At 40.5% G+C, this 23,673-nt stretch overlaps 1 protein-coding gene across 1 annotated transcript in view; it reads right to left on the bottom strand.

The window, feature by feature from the left end:
* ipo11 (importin 11) overlaps positions 1 to 23,403 on the bottom strand; it is a 92,912-nt gene extending 69,509 nt beyond the window's left edge. Inside the window, exons 1-7 of the mRNA XM_061817775.1 lie at positions 23,245 to 23,403; positions 18,834 to 18,983; positions 17,241 to 17,341; positions 13,665 to 13,737; positions 6,631 to 6,834; positions 2,594 to 2,726; positions 1,635 to 1,693 (exon numbers count right to left, since the gene is read on the bottom strand). Of these exons, the coding sequence (XP_061673759.1) occupies positions 1,635 to 1,693; positions 2,594 to 2,726; positions 6,631 to 6,834; positions 13,665 to 13,737; positions 17,241 to 17,341; positions 18,834 to 18,971 (708 nt within the window). The 5' untranslated portion in view covers positions 18,972 to 18,983; positions 23,245 to 23,403. The remainder of the gene's footprint in view (positions 1 to 1,634; positions 1,694 to 2,593; positions 2,727 to 6,630; positions 6,835 to 13,664; positions 13,738 to 17,240; positions 17,342 to 18,833; positions 18,984 to 23,244) is intronic.
* Positions 23,404 to 23,673: the final 270 nt, after the last annotated feature.

Here is a 23,673-nt window from a genome sequence, read left to right as displayed (position 1 = left end):
TTGTGTGTTTACTCCACCTCCTTTATTTTATCATCATTCCTTGACTATTTCCTTTGTTGCATCTACCATGAGTGAATGTTGTATCATTTTTGGTTACGTCCCTTCTGTTGCTACCTGCTTGTTGCCTCAACTTGAGTAAACCAGTTCACACAAATTGCCTCATTTAATGTAGCTGCTGGGTACACACATTGAAGTTATTGGTTGATGTGATTGTTGAACTTGTAAGAAGTGTATTGCAACACAATGTGTACAGTTAAACTAATGCACTTTCCTATTGTGGGGAAGTGATATTACATTCAACAGCTGTTGGCAACTAATAGAATAACTTGTAATCTTGCTTCCTTTTGAAATCAGGTCATCAGCAAAGAAGAAAAAAGTAGCAGCCTGAAAAAAACTTCAAGGGAAGTGAGAATACACAAGAACAAGACAACAGTGGAGGAAAAGGATGCTCTCATGCATTTACGTGTCAGCTTGAGATGCGAGATGTTATAGAAATGTCATTCAAAAAGGAGGTAAAATGAAATTGGATGGTTGGAGCCAAGGGGACAGACAGAGACAGAGAGAGACAAAGATGTTTTCTTCTAGAGGGATTAGTATACGGTGACAAAAAAAGAATAAAACTAATCATTCAACACACCACTCAGGGTGTAGTGTGATAACGTGTCTACTTGTGCACAGGGTGGAGACAATGACGGATAAAAGCTATTCTTTTTTCCCACATGCTTATGGCTAAGCATTTTAGAGCAGTTTTTTTTTTTTTTAATTTTCATTTTTTTTAAATGGTCTTTTTAATCATTTTCGTATTGTCTTCTTTTTCCTATTTGTTTTGAAATGCTTTGAAGAGGTCTTATTTTCTCTATTTTAAAATGTTTTGAACCATGTAAAGTCCACTCAGTTACCTTGTGTATAAAATATGCAATATAAATAAACTTGTCTTGCCTTTCGTGTTTGAACTCAAGTGTTCTCAGATGCGGGCTTGGTGTGAGGTCTAATGGGGTGCACTGACAGGTCACGTGATATCCCCCCCGTGACACATCCTAACAGTCCAATGTTCAAAAGATGTATGACAGCATATTTTCCACAATTGTTTTTACAGTCTCATTGTTTAAATAGTATCATTATTGGGGCGCTACCATCTTACGGTGTACTTTAAAAACATGCCAATGAATATTCTCATTCATCAAGGTCATTCCATTCTCAGAGGATTGAGTGTTCTGGTTACCTTTGAAGACATGTTTGTTAGTGTTTCAAAAAAAAAAGATGCAGTTATCTGAATAGGAGGCAGTTATCTGGAGTTCCAAATGCTGAGACATTTGCACATTTGTTATCAAGTATAAGCCGTGAAAACAAAAAGAGAAAGGGAGTGGGGTTGAAGAGGGTCACGAGGTGGCGAGGGGATGTAAAATGAAATAGCTTCATGGATTTGGACTTTGTTTACAATGACAGTTGGAGAAGGACTCAAACGAAACTCAACTCTTTGAACACAGAGATTGCCCCAGGCATTTGAAAATCACCATGGCCATCCGCATTTTCCATATTGAACTCCAAAATTAAGTTTTGAGAAATGCTGAAACGTGTTTTTTTTTTTCCTCCAGGAAAATGGTGCAATGTAAGCAAAACTTTGTGACACTCACCATCACTTCCATGCTCTGTTGTGGCTCTTGGAATCCATGAACAGTCAACTTGCGGAGTACTAAGGAGGAAACACATTCTGGATCATTCACAATGTTTGACTCACCATGCAGTGGAACCCAGGCTTGCCTCAGCATTAATTTCAATTTTTCTCTTAATCAAAGCCCAATTAAAACCACCTGCAAAAGCTGTTGTCTAAAAGAGACCATTTTATGCTTTTGCACCTACAGTGGGATTTCATAAAGCAGGGCCTTGCATTTCTACTAAAAAGTTTTATTTATGGGGAATAGCGACCGAGCTGTTCCCAGAGTAATTTATGCCCAGTGAAAATGTTTTCATTAAATTGCCTTTACAGGTATTAGTAATTATGTGTTTAAAACTGTGTTCGGACAGCATGTTAATTTCGAAAATAAAAAAGAAATTCTCTGCAAGTGTGCGACATGAATGCGTGTCAGACTCCCGTGAATACTTGCACCAACTGCCCAAGGAAAATTTATCTCCTACATATCTGATCTCACATTCAAGCTGTATCACTTAACAACACTCATGCACTACTTTACTATTAGACGTGGCCTTGGCCCTATTTTGTGGCATTTTCGTGTGTTTCAGAAAGAGCACTAAACTGTGAATAGTTGAATACTTCAAGAGAAAATTGGTATAACGCTCAAAAGACACTTGTATATCTAATACAAAGGCAATATAAATGAAAAGGTTTTGGTTAGTACTCTAACATGGGAAGTATTCTGATATAAGTCGTATTATAAACTTTAAACACGATACAATGGAAACATTTTTTAAGAAGCTATCAGTATAGGACCTACAGGACATGGTGGAAAAATATGCTTGATGGATGAAACTTGTAGAACATTTTTGCAAGCCAATGTGACAACACATTATGGCAGCAGTTAGATTAAAAAAAAGGCTGTGGTGCAGTTGTGTGCTTCCTTGTGCCAACAACTACCTTTAAGGGAGAGCAGTGTTCTTTCCAGCGATGCCATCGCTGCAGTCTCGTCACGGGCGCAGATTTGTTGGAGGAAGCAGTCCGTGTGGTGGCCCCACAGGGAACACGCAAAGCTGTAAATGCTGGACGCCAACTGTCAAAACGTACACAAAAAACAGTCAATCATGCGCTGATCAAATCATTCTGGATCAGTGGGCACTTTCAACAACCCGCCAGTGAGCGCATGGGATGAAACCACCTTCAAATAATGTTAAATATTCACATTAAAAAAATAATCACACAGTCAGAGAAGCAGCTCTGCTAAAAGCCACTCATAAAAAAACAATATAGACAGTATTACGTATCACACAAAAATAAGTGTTGCGCAAATAAGGACCTCAGAGTCAAAGGGCTAATTCGAATCTCAATGAACTCGCTAGTTCCTGAACTCCCACAGCGTTATTTGGGTCCCAAACCAATTACCTTTTCTCTGGGAATGCATTTACTCCAGTAGAACAAAATAAGATGATCAAAGGCAAACAAAAGCATTGCTGGTCCTTCTAACATTGCAGTAAATCATGTAGCTCACTACCTCACACAACCGGCTAGGGCACTGTAATGAGCTTTGAGTTTTGATTTTCAAACAAATACAAGTATATATACTGTACATATTGGAGCGTAGGCCTCGAGCACTGAGGAATACACACACGTACACACACCAAGGCCAATTAGATGAAAAAAGGCTTATTATATATGCCGCAACAAGGGTTCATTCTAGCAAAACCTGGCTTTGGTACACCTTTTTTGGCGAGTCATTTTACTGCAGCTTATTTTTGTTTCACTATACAACGGTTAACTTCTCTTTATACTTGTATGACCATCAAAGATATTACAAATAAGTAAACATTGTCTGTTCCGTTGATTATCGTTTAATGACGGTCATAGTTTAAGCATGTATCCACTTTGCATTATTTCCTACGGGAAAACTTTGAAGTCAAGCAGCGTCATGGACCTTCAGAAGCTAAACTACAAATTATTGGAAGAGATTTGATTAAAAATTATTGACACACATTTATCACCTCCACAAATATATCGGTGATTTAACCTTTTTTTGGATCCAAAAATATGTGCGATTTACACATTTTTCAGATAAAGTCGTAGTAGTAAATCAGTGAGGCAGTTCATTTTGTATTTGATGTCTTTTCTAAACAGCAAAAAGCACCTCTTGAATAAACAATCTTCGATATGCAAGTACAACAATCCAAATGCAGGCATGTCTCGTTTTCGAATTCTTTCACAGTTGGAATACACGACAACAGCAGAGCACTGCATGAATTTTAAACCTTTTGGCTCAAAAATCCTTCTAGATGTAAGAGAAGTAGAAAATCAGTACCATGCCAAAGGTGAAATAACTGTGGAACTATCGGCTACGTCAGTTGACAACGGAGTTCCATTCTTACGTAGTCTATCACTAACCTATCTTAATGCAACAGAAAAGTCATGTTTACAGTCGATATTGTTGACAAAAAGACTTCTAGGCCATCCATAAATTAAAAATACAATGAAAAACGGGAAGTATGACAAATCTGACGTATTCTAATGCCACTCTGCAAACTAGTTCATGATGTGACATTCGTAACTGTGATACCTCAGGACCCCCTCCAAAAAAAACACTGTGGCCAAAGGTGACTGTTTTGATAACTAAAATGGCTACTACTGTATAGAGCTCGTGCACGTGACGTCACCATTTTCACAGCGCCATATTGCCGGTCAAACAGAGCTGCTCCACATTGTGGGAGACGTCGAACCGGAGGAGAATATTTACAATACCCGAGACTTGTTGTGCTGTTGGTTGTCACAACAGACGAGACAGATATTCAAAGTGATCATTCTATGGAATACCAGCTGAGAAGACCTGAAAATATCGATGGATTTTGGCAATTAAACATGATGGATGGTGCCCAACCAAAATACACACACGCCTGTGGAGCGAGCGCTTCATTTCAGGTAGGAATTATTCTTCTCAGCCTCAAATTACCAAGAAGTATTTATATTGGCAAGTTGGCTCATTTGAGGACAATGCATATTTAAAAAAAACTGTCTGTCGCAGAGGTTTACGGAGGTTAAGTGTGGCCGCAATCGCTTCCACATACATTCCATGGAGATGACTCCACCCCACCCCCACCCCCACCCCATCATAGTTTGTGTAAAACAAGGGGTCACTTATATTGGTATTTGTATTGAATACTAGCTGAAAAGACCGATGTATTCCGGCAAAGGTTAACGTGTCCCCAAACACACTCAAAACCGTCACTATGTGGGATTCATTCCTGATGAGAAGACATTCAGCAACAAAGTATTCGTATGCGTCCAGACTTTTATACGCTTTCAAACTTTTCCGTGTAAATCTTGACGACTTACTCAGCAGATCCAGGTGTATATCCAGTTGTCCAAGACAAGCGGAAGCGAATTAACAGTCCAAGTTCTTATTGGCGAAAACATCGACTTCGGGATTAAATACGGGTCCTCTATGCCGAGTTTATCTAATTTTTCCACTTGCCCTCGTTTATTTTCACCTTATAGATGTCGAACGGTATCGGACAAGACTCTGGGCGTCGTGCTATAAGACATTTTCGTGTCGTCTCCAACCGACTTAGCATTGAACAATGCTTTGCTAGATCAGCAATATGGCGAGGTACAGAAAAGTCACGTTTTCATAACATAGGTCCACGATCTCTATACCACATACTACGTATGATGTGCATTGTGTCTCAACTCTTGCAAAATGAGAAACAAACACATTTTCAATCAGGAAGAGGAAAGAAAAGTCCACCAAAGTGCCTGCGCATCAGCTGACCCCTACTTGCAAAATCCATTATCAAGGATCAGAGATAGCGGTAACTATTGTGCGATGACCTGTGTGTCTGTGTGTATCTAAAGGAACTCCACAATGTTGGAAAAGGGGTTTTATATTCTGACATCATTACTTATCTAATTGTCTGAGTGCGGGTCACATGTCTCTGATGATGTAAAATCCAAAGGTCTCAATTAGTCATTGCTGTATGGGCTATTTAACCTGAAAATGATCACATTTATAAAATACTGCACCACATTATCTAAACACGTTGGCATTTTCAGACTAGTTCGCTCTGTTAATTATTCTCTGTTGGTAACATGCTCTACTTAGTCATGTACCTTCAGCATGGAATATTTATGCCATAACAGATCAAAAGGGCAAAATGCTCACTTCTTTTCAAAACGTAGAGAGCCGTACATACATGAAAGGGAGTAAAACTGTCAAAGATAAAGGTGAGAAAAATTCTACTTTAAAATGAAAATGACGGCAAACACCTTCAGAAAGTGATCACGCTGCTGCTTAAAAATACTAAAACGGAATAATTTAAAACAAATGAAAGCCCCGAGAGAAGCTCACCTCCAGCACTAATCACAACATGAGGTGGGAACCAGTCAAAGGTTTCAAGTAAAACAATTATAGAAATGTCTGGGAAAAAATTAGAAGGATGTGGAGATGTAGGAAGCTTCCAAAGCTGAGACAGTGTAGCGGGTGTTTTCATTAGACTGTTTGATCTTTTCTCTACCCTCAAACCATGTTTATTCTTCAACTCTTTTATAGTCTAATGTGCTTGGGAACTCTGAATGGCATTAATAAAATCTCGGGATTTGCAGACTCACAACGTCAACGGAGGGAACATTACCGTCCATAAACACACACCAACTCAGGCATATGTAAGTCAATCACGCATATAAACAGGCACACACACACTCCATGAATCTCGCGATTGATAAACTTGAGTCTTAACAGCAGCAGCTAAACTGCATCCCCTACAGGCGTCAAATAGACCTGCATATTCATAACAAGATTGGCAAAAGGAGAGCGAGAGAGAGAGAGAGAGGAGAGAGAGAGAGAGAGGAGAGAGAGAGAGAAGAGAGAGAGAGAGAGAGAGAGAGAGCGAGAGAGAGAGAGGTCACGGTGAACAACAAAGTAACACAATTAAAAAGACAAAATCTGTCCACAAATGAAATGACTGATGACTTACATCCTGAAACAGGCGTCTGTCCTGCGCCAGACGTTTCGACGAGAGGGTTTTGGTAACGTGATAAAAGGTGAGAAGCGCTCTGTGCTGCTGCAGGCCATCCTGGCCCTTGACCGACTCCAGCAGAATGGGGATAAGCTCCGGCCATTGCCGGGGGCAGTCCAGCCGTGCTACCTTGGCTATCAGGACCGCGATCTGGGTTGCTATCTGTTGGCAAACCACACACACAAACAAAGACGAGCACGCGCACAGACAGAAAAGAGAATGACTGCGGGAAAAAAGCAGGAGACAGCAGAGGGATGTGCATTTCATTTAAAAACATTGAATCCTCGAGAAAGACCACATAAAACACTCCTGCCTGAGCGGGTGGTAATTTTAAACCATAGTTGCACCTTCAACGTCAAACACAAGCCATTCTGTGACGCTGGTCAAAAAATTTCCCAAGATCAATTTTGTTAGGTGTAATTCGCTTCATAGTCCTAACTGTAACCATCATAAACATTTAATTATCGGCACGGATAATGCTTTGAGTAACATTTTAACATCTTACCATCTTTCAAGTATCAGAAGTCACCTTTTTAAATACATTGATTTAGTGGAGCTAAGAGTGTTTATATAGTGTAAAACAAATATGTGACTGTCACCTGGCAGTTTAAGTCATTGACTCAGTGCTCATACTTGTCAAATAGCACAGAGAGATGCACACAACGATAGTCACAGACAGAAGATCCAAATAGGACTACCAAGCCAACAAGAATGGGAACCAACACAGGAAAACGACCCTTATTGTAGTAAATCCAATAACAAACATATATATATAAACAGAGTTGAACCTTTGGTGTTGACTTAAATGAAGTGTAGTGCTGCATACCGTTGTCGCAATAGAGCATTGAGAACAATGCGTATTAAAGAAAAAAAAAAAACTGTCTGTCACAGAGGTGTACGGGAGTTAAGTGTGACCGCAATCGCTCCCATGTATGTTCCGTGGAGACGACTCTGTCCCCTTTTTCTTTTTTTTTCCCAATCAAAGTTAATGAATGGGAGTTTGTGTAAAACCAGGGGTCATTCATTTAAATATTTGTATTGAATACTAGCTGAAAAGATCGATGGATTCCGGCACAGGTTAACGTGTCACCGAACACACTTCTGCGTTCAACGAGCCGTCAAAACCGTCATTGTGTGGGATTTATTCCTGATGAGAACAGATCCAGCAATAAAGTATTCGTTTTCTGTGTAAATCTCAACGACTTACTCACCATATCCATGTTTTATATCGAAGACAAATGGAAGCGAATTAACAGTCCAATTTCTTATCGGCGAAAACATCGACTTCGGCATTAAATACAGGTCCTCTATGCCGAGTTTATCTAATTTTTCTACGTACCTTCATTTATTTTCACCTTCTAAATGTCTAACGGTATCGGACAAGACCGGGCGTCATGCTATAAGACGTATTTTCGTGTCGTCTCCAACCGACTAGACCAGCAGTATGGCGAGATAAACAAGTCACGTGATTTTATGACCTAGGTACACGAGCACTATTGGACAGTTTCATTTCATGAACGATAAGGCATTCAACTGTTGAAATACCACTTAGCTCTACAAATCGAAAACATGTATTTTTTTAATTTTTTTGTTTTGACTACTCTAAAATGTGGTTCACACTTGTTCATAAAAAAAAAAAAGCCCATAAAACAAGAGTCGATTGTGACATGGCTCTGCAGAACAACCCTCTGAAAAAGAGACCTGTCTCAATGGTTAGTTGTTTATTTTCCAATGAAATATACATTTTGACTAATTGAAAAAGTGTGCTGCCCCCTGTGGTGTGCATGCTCTTGCCTGAACACAGCAAAAGTGTCACAGCCAGAATTAACAGATGATGGTAAAAAGTAGACTAAAGCTAAAGTCACTCATTTCTAGTTGTTTCCATAAGTCAGATTTAAACATATGCCTGCTATTAATGCTGCAGGGATCTCGATTCATGTGCGTCCCGCGTGCGAGATGTGCAAATATGAGCTGCAACGCTCAAAGTACTATCAATCTCAGTCTGCTGATGCATAGTGATGGCTTAGTATTCTAGCATGGTGGTGGAAAACCGGCAAAGGATTTATTAATTTATTTATTTGTTTATTTTGATGAGCCAGAATTCGAGAGCGCAACTGATGCGGGCTGCAGTACAGTTGTGCCCAGCAATTCGATGCAGGGAAAAAAAAAAAAAATAAAGAATCCGCGACTTGAAAGCAGACACAATGGGTTTCATCATTGTGGTCTCGCAACCAATCAGAGATAGTGAAGAGCAGGGACATTTCGTCTGACTGGCTGCGAGCGTGTCCGTGTGTGCGTTTGAAACGTGGGCGCTCGCGCACACAAAGCTATGTTTGCTGACTGAGAGTCAGTCGCCGCAGTTACAGAAAATAGAGCTGCATATACAGAATTAGTTCCAAAGCCTCTACGCCACCGCAACGATGTGGGAATATTTTGGATTCAGGCCAGCTCGATGAATGCGGTCATCACGCTAACACCAACGAGCTGGAGTGTCGATTTTGTACTCAGACAAAGACAACACAACATAAGTTGACTAAATTCATTTTAAATACAGCCAGCCTACCCAATTTCTTCAGCTGGGAGCAAAGTACACAGTGGCACATTTCCCATTTGCAGACTTTTATAAAGTACACGTTGAATTGAGACAGGTAATTTTGATGTACTTATGATAATCTTTCTAGATTTTTCTAAACTGAAAACTTGATTGGCATTATAGTATTTGTTAAGTGCAATTTTTATGAAGAGAGTCTTTTTTGTTTTATCTAAGATATTTTATTTAGCTTTCAACATTACAATGTTAACGTTCCTTCTTCTTAGAATGAAAGGTGAAATGTTGATAGGAAAGGATGTATTTTACTTATTTTGCTCTGTTATCATGATATCAGTGACATAAAAATATCAATACAATCGTTTATTGTTTCAGGGAAACTATATCGTCCTAAAGGAATTGCTATCATAACAGCCCTAAGCACATATAATACATATACTGTGAGACACCAAGATTAATGGATAACAAAAAAGTACTGTACAAACAGTATAAAAGTATACCAGGACCGTGAAGCAAAAAACGCCGAATTCTGTTTCTGTATTCTGTGATGTTAAGCTGCAGGAACTCATCGTTCCGGGGTAGGCACTCATTGTTTATCAATCTATTCTACTCGTGTGTTATTTCCATAACAGCCACATATACACTGTACTGTATGTTCACGTCTTTGTTACTTGAATACAAAACGAACTCTGCTGACTTCCTTTCATTTGACTAAGGAATTCATTCCAAGCAGATTCAGATGAACCAGGCTACTTAAATATGTCCATCACAACACATATGAACTGTTAATGCATTTTCTCAAACCGGACCTTCCTAAATTCAAGTGAATAGGCCTTGATATAGGATGAAAACATAAACAGGTTTAAGCAAGCACACTTTTCTATTCATTTGGAGATTTGCTAGATCTGCCAAATTATAAGTAAGTAAGTTTCTTTCGGCTTGTCCCTTTCGGGGTCGCCACAGCGTGTCATCTCAGATGAACGCACATATTTATTTGGCACAATTTTTACGCCGGATGCCCTTCCTGACGCAACCCTTCTCAGGGAGTTGAGGCCCCAGTGGGATACGAACCCACAACCCCTGGTTTACCAAACCAGTGCTCTAACCACTGAGCTACAGGGCCTCTAGATCTGCCAAATTATAATAAAGTAATAAAATCTTGCAGGGAAGAAAAAAAATACCACTCATGCCACAACAATATTAAAACAGAATCTTGGGATTCAGCGGCTCAACTGCATTGCCTTCAACTTGAAAGGCGCATCCTGTTTTTTGGCATGATGAGGGCACACTTGAGAAGACCAGATCAAATTGTGCTGGTTTGATTTAAAAAGTTCGTGACAAAATGTAATTCACGCACAGTAAACATGAACAGGAAGCTCCTGGGATTAGCAAGAATCTGCCAATAAGGCACATCGTTATTTGAGCCGCGGGCGTGGACGTATACGAAAAAAAAACGTATGGCTTATAGTCTGAATTTTAGGGTAACTTCTCGTAAATCATCCAACTTGCAGGCATTTGTTTAACGTTGATAAAGAAATTCTGTAATTTAGAAAGAAAACATCGGCCATGCAGTCTGGTTTTGGCCTGGCAAGGAGAAGCTGCAACTGTGAAGCCATATGCTATTTCAATGGCATATTGACAGCCTGGCATATGGACACTAATAGCCCTGATGTTTGAGGGCCGTCCTTCAGGAAAACACAAGCTGTACAGAGCTGATGGCCGCCAACGAGGGCCACTTTCCATGTTCCATCAGACTAATACGCGCCGCTTGATTTTGGAATTATTTGTTTTTCGCTATAGCAACTGTTGCCTGAAGACTGAGCCACTTTTATACTTTGCAAGCTTTATTGTCTTTAAAATTCTATTGTGGTGGATAATCAACCGGAAGAAAAAACAAGCACGTAGATTTGATGGTCACGGAGGTCGTACCTAATGGAGAAATCTTTCAATAATAATTCACAAAAAAAAAAATAAAACTCAATCACAAACTGACATTGCATAACCTTTATTAAATGTACAGGCCTTTTAATACTTTTAACTGTCGCACAACCGTAAAATTATATTCACCACTTTATATTAAGACAAGTCCTGGCTGAATGTTCAAAGTCTTACTAGAATGACAAAGATAAAATAATAATAAGGTGGTTCATCTTACATCAAAACATTATCACAAAGATGTAAGAAAATGTCAAAGGCCACATTGGATTACATTTTTGTGAAAAATTGGTGGTGTTGAAAAGAACGGTCTCATGCTAAAATCTACTTCTTAGAAAGAGAAGTTATTCACTTTAAAAAAAAACAAAAAAAAGTAATTGATTGATGACGATTGAGTACCGACTGCCGGAGACAAATTCCTTGGCCATAAAAGCTGATTCTGATGACAGTGATTCTACTGTGGAACTTGGGAGGCAGGTTAGTCCACAGAATTTTGTATGGCTTCAGGTTACTTTACTTCAGTTTTACACCATCCATTCATCCATTTTCTGTACCGCTTCTCCCCACCGGGGTCACGGCCATGCTGCAGCCAATCCCAGTTATCTTCAGGCGAGAGGCAGAGTACACCCTGAATTGGTCGCCAGCCAATCACAGCACACATATAACAAACAACCCTTCGGACTCACATTTACACCTACAGACCAAGTACAGTGTTCAATCCACCTACTACGCATGATTGGGGATGTGGGAAGAAACCTGACTGCCCAGAGAAAACTCCCACATGGACGGAGAGAAAACGCAAACTCTACACAGGCGAGGCCAGGATTTGAACCCCGGTTCTCAGAACTGTGAGGCAGATGTGCTAACCCAGCCGAAACCATGCCGCCTACTTTACACCTTCTTCGTTTCCTTTCGGCTTGTCCCGTTAGGGGTCGCCACAGCGTGTCATCTTTTTCCATCTTAGCCTATCTCCTGCATCTTCCTCTCTAACCCAACTGCCCTCATGTCTTCCCTCACCACATCCATAAACCTAATGCCGCCTACTTTACACCAATAACCAAAAATGTATTTGCTAATGTACATGTCCAGAGGCGGCGAGCAGGGGTGTCTTATCTTACAAATAGCGTCGGGCAGCACTTTCGCAGTACTGTGTGTTGGCAAAGCGCAAATGACTTCATTCTCAGGCCTTTCATCTCGCCAGCTGTCTAGTGGAGAGCGAGAATAGTCCTGAATGGCTGATTGTGTATTTGTGCCTCTCAAAGTGCTCCTCCACGCTTGCAATCACAAACATTGTATTGTTGTCATTTCCATTAACTCACGGTAACCTGATTTCCCCCTACGCCCCACTATAGAGCTTTGCTAAAACCAGCATTGGATCCAAACCTTTTATAAAAATTACTTTCCATTGTGACACACAGCGGTCCAGCTTGAATTTCATTATATTTGGATAAAAAAAATTAAAAAAAGTCCTAGTGAAATATAAACACATACAAACAGCTACCTGACACCCATGTGGCAACTCACAAGTTGACAGCTGGAGGAAAAACTATCCTTCCTGGCTCACAATTTTTTTTTTTTTATCCCGTACATTTTATGCACATTAGCATTGTGGCAGAGCCACAAAGACTCATTATGAAAAAGTTAAATATAGATATCTTTTGACCCTGGCTGAAATGAGGTCCAGTGAGGTTGCACTCAGCCCTTGCGTGATACTCCTAAATCCTCTAATTATGAGATTTTCACATTAAAGGGATTTATTTCCAGTCGACATTTTTTAAGTTCCTCATTGGAAATGGAATTGTAATCCACCCCCGGTGGTTTTCCAAGCCAAGCATTATGCTGCTGTCTGCGTATAGGACACCACTGTTACATATGTGAATTCTGATTTTACGCGGGGAGCTGTCCAATTCCTTCATTTTAACTTTTGTTACTAACCATAAGCAAATAATTCGGCCCGGAACCTGTGAGTCTCCTTTTGCACGTGAGTAAAATATTGACAAACTAATTAGACACGCTTCCTATCTCAACAGTTTCTGATGGGCTACGCTTGTCGTGCAGTGTAAAATAATGATTAAAATGAAATGAGAGGCATTAGATGGAGCCAGAGAGGGATGATTTTTCAAACAATAATTTCAATAATAATCTACTATCAAGTCATACAGATTAAATTTACATTTTTTTTTTTTTTTTCAACGGGAAAGCCTTCCTTTTGAGTGCTACAAAAAAAGGATGGATGGATGAGTTTGAATTGACCCTTCTGCTGCATGTTTAAGAGGATAGGAAGAAGAAGAAGAAGAAGAAGAAGAAGAAAATTGCAGAGTCTCGCTTCCTACTTCTGACAAGCTCAAGTGGATGTCAGTGGGTGGCAATCAGTGTTCTACATATGCTACCTGCTTCAAATAGCATGTCATCAAATTTTTATAAAGACAGAATTTCTCTGCGAGGTTCTTTGATGGAGTCCACCACCCGGGCAGGTGTGATTTCAGCAGGGCGGACTGGGAGCACTAACCTGATTGACAGGTTCATTGAAGTTTGTGATGAGACCGGCACGTAACGTGGTCTTCTCCTCCTCTGATAAAGCGCTGGGAATAGAAGCAAAGGTCAGACATGTTCAGAGGATGAAATAACATTTGACAGCAAAAAGAAAATGCCAAGTTTTTTTTTAATTCTCCACAAATCCCCACTGCAAGATGGCAGTGCTTTGCAGACCTGAGCATCTGGACTGTGAGGACGCCAAGCCTGCCACACTTCTGGGAGAATCTTTAGAACTATCTTTGCAATCTACAAGTCTAAACAGCAATATGAAGCCGTTTCTACTAAGATGCTAGGCGATGACTTATAATCTTTGAATAGCACCAGCCAGCCGTCAACCTTCTAGAAATCTTCTCCTCCATTAAAAACCTCACCGTGTGCAAAACCGTAGCTGATACTTTTGCCATTGCTGCTTTATGTATTGAATTTGTAAAATTTGAAAAGAAAAAAAAAACTGAGCTGTAGATTTAAGATGCAGCTGAGGCTTTATGGAGCGGGGGAGTATTGACGATAGCTGCGATGCGTCACTCCACAGAGCAGACAGTGAGGAAAAGGAGGTAAACATGGATGGCAGAACAATTTACAATGCCTAAGCATGTGCTTAACTAAAAGAGGATTTATGCACATGTTGGCAATGGTAAAAGATTAAAATATAAAAATATGTTGCTACTGGGAAACCAGGAGCTCATAACGCACGAGTAAACATGCAGGTATGAAGGACAGAGAACGCAGGTATTAAGAAAAGACAAAATACGCAGACAGTGTAAACTCTGCATTGAAACACTGTGGCGCTCGTACAACTTGGAAAACGACCAAAACGTGGACAGTGAGCGTGGAAAAGATTAACATCTTTTTATGTGTGTGTGGACGTGAAAATGTGACGATAACCAAAGAACCAGAAAAGGAAGGCATCTCGATCTCGAGCTATCAGGATGCATCGCTGTCCTCGCTGCGCAGTACAATACGGCTAAACCACTTGTCATTTTGGGACGAAAATGCGCAATGAAAAAAAAAAAAAAAAAAAAAAAAAAATCAAGGATATGGGTGAAACTTTGATATTCTTCACCTTTTTTAATGAAACTTTCCTCTTTCAGTCACCATTTCAACTGATTCATAACTTCCATACTGGCTATCCTAAGGAAGGCATGATTAATGTTAGTTTCATATTATACTGTGACTTTAGCCACCCCTCGGGTGACGTCAACATGAATAACAAAAGGAACATTAACAACATTTAGACTTTACATGAGAAGAGTCTCCCACCCGCATGTTGTGTCATGCACACTGTGACGTTTTTAATCTTTAATATCCATTGGTTGGCTTATGTCTATGGTATACTGATGGTGATACTTACACCTCTGGAATATGTACTTCAAACATGAAAACAGACAAAGGTGCACAAGTGGTTTGGACGTCCCACTCGATGTTCTAAGCTTTGGGAATCGAATCTCTGCTCTGGCTTTCCTGTGTGCAGTTTCCTTATTCAAATACAGTGGCACCTTTACTTACGAAATTAATTCGTTCCGGAAGTCGTTTTTTAACCTGAATTTTTCGCAAGTAGAAGAGCTTTACACATGTAAATGGACTAATCCATTCCAAGACCCCCCACCCACCCTCAAAAAAGCATTAGTACATAATGTAAAGAATAATAAAAATGGTCTGGCGATCCCTCCGGAAGACCTGGATGAGGTGGCTTGGGAAAGGGAACTCTGGGCATCCCTGCTAAAAGCCACTGGCCTGGTGACCCAAACCGGACAAGCAGTTGAAGGAGGGAGGGAGGGAGGGAGGGAGGGTAAATGAAAATGACATTCTTTTTACCTTTGGCGTTGGACAGTAAGTTTCTTTCGGCTTGTCCCTTTCAGGGTCACCACAGCGTGTCATCTCAGATGAACGCACATGTATGTTTGGCACAATTTTTACACCGGATGCCCTTCCTGACGCAACCCTTCTCAGGGAGTGGAGGCCCGAGTGGGATATGAACCCACAACCCCTGGTTTACCAAACCAGTGCTCTAACCACTGCGCTACGGGGCCTCTACCTTTGGCGTTGGACAACTATGCAAAAAGAACGGTGAGTGAGAAGGAAAAGACATTGTGGGGGACAGGAGGAGACAAACGCTTGACGGCTGAGAGAAAACATACCTATGAATGCACGCATGCACACCACTTAATTCCACTCAAGTTTCTTGGGGCCCATGGAAAAGAAAGATGAGTCAACTTGCGATAAACTCACCAAAAAAAGTTGGAAGCTTGCAATTGACAGCATGTGAAAACCGCAAGCGTGTGACTCGGTGACGGTCGGGTGTCGAAGGGAAACGAGGGGCATCACGGGTAAAGAGTGACGTCCCTCCTAACCAATGGGATGCCAGGAAGATGCAGCGCGATAGCCAATGGTAAAGCAGCTCTATCCCGCCATGTCTTTCGTATCCGGAATTTTCCCTCGTAACTGCAGACGAAGAGGTGTTTCGTAACCTGTATTTTTCGTTAATAGAGACGCTCGTAAGTAGAGGTGCCACTGTATTTAAGCATCCTCTCATTCTGTAAAAATAGATTCATTGAAGACTTTAAATTGCCCATAGGTGTAAAGGTGACTGGGTGTTTGTCTATGCGTGCCCTGTAATTAGCTGGTGACCAATCTGCGGCGTATGTCACCTCTTACCCAAAGGCAGCTACAATATTCTCCAGAAGAAAAATGAATGGATAAACAAAAAAATGAACAGTTCAGTTTAGTTTAGTTTGACCATTCATCCCTGAACATATTTGTGTTAAGTGTTGTTTAAATCTGTGTTGTGCTAACCGTTAATGTCCCACAGGACAAACATAAATCAAAAATAGGGATCTGAGGGAAACATTCCTTTTTTTCCAATCTGTTCAGAGTACATTGTCAAATAGACTTACTAACAGGGTGCAACTGCTCCGTAATGTGGTCTAAGCTTTGTACCTCGACATCATATTCATCATGCCATATTGGGAAACCCTCCACTTTTCAATTCATGGCGTTGAGCCCAAAGGTAATCCAATTACATGTTGGCCTCAACACGCTTACGCAGCACCATCAAAAAATGAAAGTAACCTCCCTAAACTACTGACAGGTGCAAAACAAAGTTGGTTGGAATAATCAAAGGAAACTGGAGAGGAAGAAAATAAAAGCAAGAAACAAAGTGGCCACACACACCAAGATCACTGAGGCAGAACTAAAGACCTGGAGCCTGCTGCTTTCCTGTGGATTTATGGAGCAATGCTCCATTCAAATCCAACTAAAGTCATCTTATAAAGTAGCCTAGACACACGGGGCTCAGTAAAAAGCGCAGAGGCCACATACATCAGCATGCATTAAGAAGACACAAAGAGTGGCATGTATAAATAATCGGGGAGGACAGTTAAGAGAGAAAACACGCTTTAGCTGGACAGATAGTGATAAAGGCACAATACACATAGGAGAGCTGTAACGGGAAAATGCAACCAAAAACAAACACGTGTGCAGTCGTAATAAAACTAGTTTATTAAAGACTGGCAAAGAGACAACAGCGAGGGAAACATTAAAAGGCACTTACTGGGGCGCGACTCTCCTCCAGTATCTGTCAATGCCGTTTTTGAAGTAGAGCACCGCCAGCCACCTGACGTTCACATCCAGCAAGTGATTATTGAAGATGTTCTGGAGGAATGGGAGACATGTTTCATCAGCTCATGTCGGTAGCAAAAAAAAAAAAAAAAGTTGAAGTTTTACAGGAATCAAACAAATACGCATGACATATCATAACTATCTGGTTCAGCTAAGGCTGGACTTACTATGCATGATGGGTCAAAGGACACGATTATGATTCCACCCCCCAATACATACACGCACTCGTAAAGAGGTGGAATATGTTTCAAGATTGTAATCAGGCAAAAATCCGATGGCCATCAAACATTTGCAACAGTAAGTAAGTCGAGAACAGAGCAGCGTCAATGCCAGCTTGACGTCGTCGAAATGTACCGACTGATGACCTTAAACACCCCGCAGCTCCCCAAACACAAACAAACACATAAAAACAAGACTTGTAAATAGTGGATGATATGTGATCGGAAATTGGGGCCGATCACACAATTTTCACTTGATTAGTATTGGGTGAAAAACAACAGAACATTAGTTGATTGAAAAAAGAAAGTAAGAGCTTTATCAGATGTGATCATACTTTCATTTAAATTGTGAACAAAAGACAATTGAGACAAACTGGATGAGATTTTTTTTTTTTTTCTTAGTACATTGGTGACGTGCATTAAGGATTGAATTGGCAGATAGTCAAAATCAAGTGACTCGGGTGCGGAAAAATGTGATTGGGACATCCCTAATCGTAAATATCAAATCGACAATTCAGCGTGGTGTAAATACACATTACATGTGTACCCGTCGTTAATTGAGCTAAATAATTTCTGGCTATAGTCAGTGGCACAATCCCAACGTTACTCTCATTTAAATTAATGAGCGGGAAAAGTGTGCCAAGATCAACTTAACGCTATGTAATATTTATGTATGATTGTTCTCTCATGTGCAATTTGTTATCTGTGCATCTGGGTTGTTAAAATTCAAAAAATGAAATAAAAATGTTAAATTGATGGGGGAAAAAATGTCTGTGGCAAAAATGTTTTGTGAACGTTAACAGTGTGTTACTTGAAACATATTGAAAAAGAAATGGAAAAAAATGGGGAAAATATAAAGTTGGAATGGTGCATCTGGCAGGCAATGCAATAAAGTTTTTCTCAAAGTTTAAATATGACATCAGTCTAGGCGGCTCCTGTCCGTCTTTGGATTGATTACAACTGAAAATCAGCGTCATAGATGTCAGAGAGGATGGACAAAAAGTTGACCGCGAAAAGATGAAAAATAACCTGATGAATTCTCGAGAGTGACTTGTGTTGTGCTGACACCTGGGTCACATTGAGACTGCTGAGGCAAGCCCATGGCTGAATATATAACACGCTCAGCAAGAACCATGGCAGATAATCAAATATGTGCACATTTCGGCCATTTTGACATCTGCAGAGCAATTTTCAGCCCGATCCGGTTCCATAAAAAAAAAATCCCCATATTACCTGCATTTATTCAATCAGTAAGTGACATGCGTGATAACATTGACTGGAGAGTAACTATTCGAGGTCTTGCCCACCAGGAGGACCGAATAGAAGCCCGGCTGCGTCTCCCACTGTCTGAGCTGCTCCTCGGCGGGCTTCAGCACGGCCGTGTCCTGACTGGTGGCTTGGGTTAAGGCCTTCAGCACGACTGAACTGGCACCGTCTATATCCATAGCTGGATATACCTGGAGGGAACACAAATGGACACATTTCAGTGCTCTACCAAGTCCGCCCAAGACTTTTAGGACCTTCAAATAGTCAAAACACTAGTAAAGGGATGAAGCCACAAGTGTTTTGCTTTTTCTTGACCATCTTCTGTTTTTTTTTTTTTTGTGTGTACTGATGAGTAATCCAGAATTAGAAAGTATTTGCAAAGGCTCAGTAAATTGACTGTTTTGGTTTTACTGTATTTGGCAGTGGTCAACTGCTTTGTACAATTGGATGACAGTCACGAACGTTATAATTCATCCATCCGTTTTCTTTTGCCGCTTATCCTCACAGGGGTCACGGGGAGTGCCAGAGCCTATCCCAGCTGTCAACGGGCAGGAGGCGGGGTACGCCCTGATCTGGTTGCCAGCCAATCGCAGGGCACAGGGAAACAAACAGCACAACTAGGGGCAATTTAGAGTGTCCAATTAATGTTGCATGTTTTTTGGGATGTGGGGGGAAACCAGAGTGCCCGGAGGAAACCCACGCAGACACGGGGAGAACATGCAAACTCCACAGAGGCGGGGCCGAGATTGAACCCGGGACCTCACAACTGCGAGGCCAAAGCTTTACCAGCTGAGCCACTGTGCCGCCGAACGTTAAAATGTTACTTTCAAAATCGGCAGGGGGGTTGATAAAGGTTTCGCGACGGCAACAAACAAGAAACAATTTAACCTCACATTGTTTCCAAATTGTTTTGAAATTAGAAGCACCTGGAAGTCAACGTGCGTCATAGAAGAAATTGATTTGCAACAACCCCCCCCCAATCAAAAGTGTTAACATCAACGGGTGCATTGTCATCGTCTCAATTACTGCTTTTCGTCAAGTTCGAGCCTCGCAGGTCCACAATGACTTGAAAGGCAACGAATGTCACCTTTTCCGTTTTCAAGAGAAACGTTCTTCAATAATGAACTTTAGTTCCTAAAAGTGGGGAAGTTTTTTTTTTTTTTTTTTTAAGCATGTGAACACTTGAATGTTAATAATGCTGGAGGGGTTGATGTTTTATTCTGTTACCTCATTTTTGTGAGGAATCTGAAGTCAGGATCAGTTGGCAGGCAGTTAATTCAGTGCATTTATTATTAATGAATAGTTGCAGGCTGCAAAGTCTCATGCCGGCAGAGGTAGCAGCACACGGTGAGGGCAGGAGGATTGAGACAAACCTTTGTCAATAAAATCATCTGAGGCCAGACTGCACCTTCGAGTTCCCCATACATCTTAGTGCGTCATTTAAGCAAGACATTTTGGGGAAAATGGTCGCTTGTCCCATTACTTCTGCCAATTTTGTGACGCATCGGCAAGTAGATGGGTTAGCATTGAGCAACACTGCCATCTCCAGGCCGCTCGGAGACATTGAACGCAACATTCTGCTTTAATGATATTTCGCACAAGATTTCAGGCACATTTAGCATCAACGCGTTTTGTCACGCAAGTGAGTCCATTAAATATTAATCTATTACTGGGTATATTAAAACCAGATGAAGGATTAAATTGATGGAATTAGGTCTGATCATTAGCGAGCTCAACTGAGTGTATTGTTGCAAACCGGGAGTCGTCGGACACTTCATTAAATTCATTTGAATTTAATGTCATTAATAAAGATAATTAGTTACATGTGTATTTTAAAATCAAGAAATAATGATGTTGAAAAATATTTGAAAATAAACATTTCAAATAAAAGATTAAAGCCACCTTTCAATGGGACTGTTTACAACGTTGTTGTAATGTAATTTTTTTAATTGTTTTTATTTCTTAAACGGTGTGAAACAAAAAATAGATAAATATATAAAGAGAGCATGATTTAATTGAAATTCATTTTGAATATTTTTTTGTTTTCTAATTTATATAATGTAATAATTTTGAAAAAAGGTGTTATTAAAATGCATTGTAATTAGAATAGTATTTTTTGTAATTCATCTGCAATTGGCCGGAAACCAGTGCAGGGTGTACCCTGCCTCCTGCCTGAGGACAGCTGGGATAGGGTGCAGCACTCCCACGACCCTCGTGAGGATAAGCAGCTCAGAAAATGGATGGATTTAGTAAAATGAATGGTAGGGAATGTTCGGATTAATTTTTAACTGATACTTTCTTTTTTTTTTTTTTTATATAAAGTTAATGCAGAATGGCAGCCAGGCTCCTGCACTCTGGACAAGAAGCTTACCAACACCAGAAAAAATTGTAAACCGTCTTTGAGTACCTAGAAGAGTGTTTTATATTATAAATATTATTATTATTATTATTACAACACAGAATAACTAAAACATAAGTCTAACTCGAGTCTTAATCACTTCAGAATTGTGCAAAATGTTCTGCTCAAGCAAATATTTGTTTTCAATATGTCACTGAAATTTAATTCATAATTGGAAAATCCTAAAATACAAAGCATCGAGGGTGTCAGCATGCAACCACACATGCTGTGGAAATTATTTTAGTATTAATTTGTGAACATGTACCACTGTAATTGAGAGGTGCTGCGCAACGTGATGCACCGACCGGCTTCAGAAGGGCATCTTAAGCGCTGACAAACTGAAAACCAGTCAAAGTGGATTCAGACAGTGGTAACGTGAGGGCACAACAACACTAAAAAGATGCGAATCGCTGACAGAATCACAAAACGCGCTGTAATGTCGGCGTTCCTCACGAGACGTCATCAAAGGATCAACTCTCCTCGTTTCTTTTATCCCCGGCCCTTTTCTACTGTAACACTCAATAAAATGGCGTGATGAGAAGAATGAAGACTGGAGATTAGGTGAATAAAGGCAGACACTCAAAGCAGTATGCCTTGGTTACTTCTTATCAAAGTGAAGGCACATTTTTTTTTTTACACAGTATTTGACTTGTTGTTACACGTTTGTGAACATTAACTGTGTTCAATTGTTACTTGCGACATTTCTAGTACAGTTAAAATATCTCAGGATGGTAACAATCTGAGGCTGGAAAAAATTATTCCCTATTGTTTAATACCAAGAAATCGGTGTCCAGGTGAGTGTTGAACATGCGACCAGTTTCTGTGCCTTGCCATCGAAGTCAACAAGGCCCATTTATTCAATGCGTCTAAAAGATTAAACATCTTGAGTAATTATCCTGTGGGGTGAGTTCTAAATTAAGAGCAATATCACTCCTAATATGTAATGTTAAACTAATAACTTGTGATTTCTTTCCTAATGCCTCCAAAGTTACAAAGACTGCTGTGTGTCAGAGGTGCAAAATTGGACATGGAGCAAATGGATCTGAAAAGCTGCTTCAAAACAATCTCACAAAGTCTTCAGCAAAGGCAGCCACATCACACAAGATATGAAGTCATTCATCACTTAAAAGTGCTCAGGTCGTGCTTATTTTGAAAATGTCAATACTGGGCTATTAGATTGATTCCATGAATGTGAATTATATCAAACAGCAGTCCTGATGTTTTCATTTTAGCACTATGTGAAATCAGAACATGCTTGTCTTGTTCTAGTGAGGGCCATGATCAGAATGGTACCACCTCCGTTTCAATTTGACCAAGGGAAGACCCTGAACAAGGACTGTTCTGTTCAACAGTATGACAGCATTCTCATGTCTCGTACGCCCACCTGTTCATCCGAGTACAAAGCAGACATGACCAAGTCAGCAAACCAAGAACTGATTTATTTTCGCACCATCTCCATGACTTGCATCTCAAACTGACTGCACTATTGTTCATTCCTCCATCACGTTAACAAATGCAGGTATTATTTTGTTGTGCTATGGAGCCGCCAAAAGTTAACAATCCCACCACCGCTTGTCATGGCCCAAACAGCCTCCAAGCATGCTAACCATGTCATTAGTTGTCCCGAATATGGGCCTCTCATCCCAGGCCCTGGAAAACCGAAAACAGTGCATCACAAACAGAATAATATATATATTTTTTTTTTTTAAAAAGCACGTCTAAATCTGATGTCACGTTCCTGGCGAACTAGATCGGCCGTAATGTGACGATTCACAGTCACATAGCCAAGGCTTATTCGCTGACAAGATTCGTGGAGGCTTTCGTTGCCACTCGTTACGAAAGCGAAGATATTTTCGCCAAAACACTACAACCTGTGAAACGGCAAGGCTAACTTTCAGGCTAACGAGGGAGCTAAACTTATTAAATAGCATCCGAGATGGAGGTTGGGGGGGGGGTGCGATCGAACGTTTAGCGGCTGTCAACGTCTTCATCCTCGGTGATGATGAGTACACGCCGCATAGTTGCGTGGGGGGGGGGAATGCAACGAGACTCACCTAAAAGACGCACTGCAGGCGATCAAATGCAGAAGTAGTGAAATGACAAGTCGAGCTGTGTTTGGTGCTACTTCGGCAGAGAGGCAGGGGAACACACGCTTGTTAGAATGGCGCCAGCGACACATGCCGGCGCGCCTTGATGACGTCGGTCACAAGGCAAGGCTTCACGCGGGCATTGAAATGAATGGAAAATGTCAAGCGTAAACATAACATGTAAACATGCAGACATAATCTAGATTATTTTCACTAACATTAAACTTTGGATATATATTTTTTGAGGGGGTGGGGGCTTGTGAAGCGTGATACCAGGAAAGTTTTATGTTTACAAATGTACACACGCTATGATCGAATCTTTATGATGTAACTGGAACACTATTTAGAATCAATATCCGGTGTTAAAAAAACAAAAGCATGAATAATATTGTTAAA

Source organism: Syngnathoides biaculeatus, chromosome 4, assembly GCF_019802595.1.
Source record: "Syngnathoides biaculeatus isolate LvHL_M chromosome 4, ASM1980259v1, whole genome shotgun sequence".
Taxonomy (NCBI): Eukaryota; Metazoa; Chordata; class Actinopteri; order Syngnathiformes; family Syngnathidae; genus Syngnathoides; species Syngnathoides biaculeatus.
This window is presented reverse-complemented; position numbering and strand designations above follow the sequence as displayed.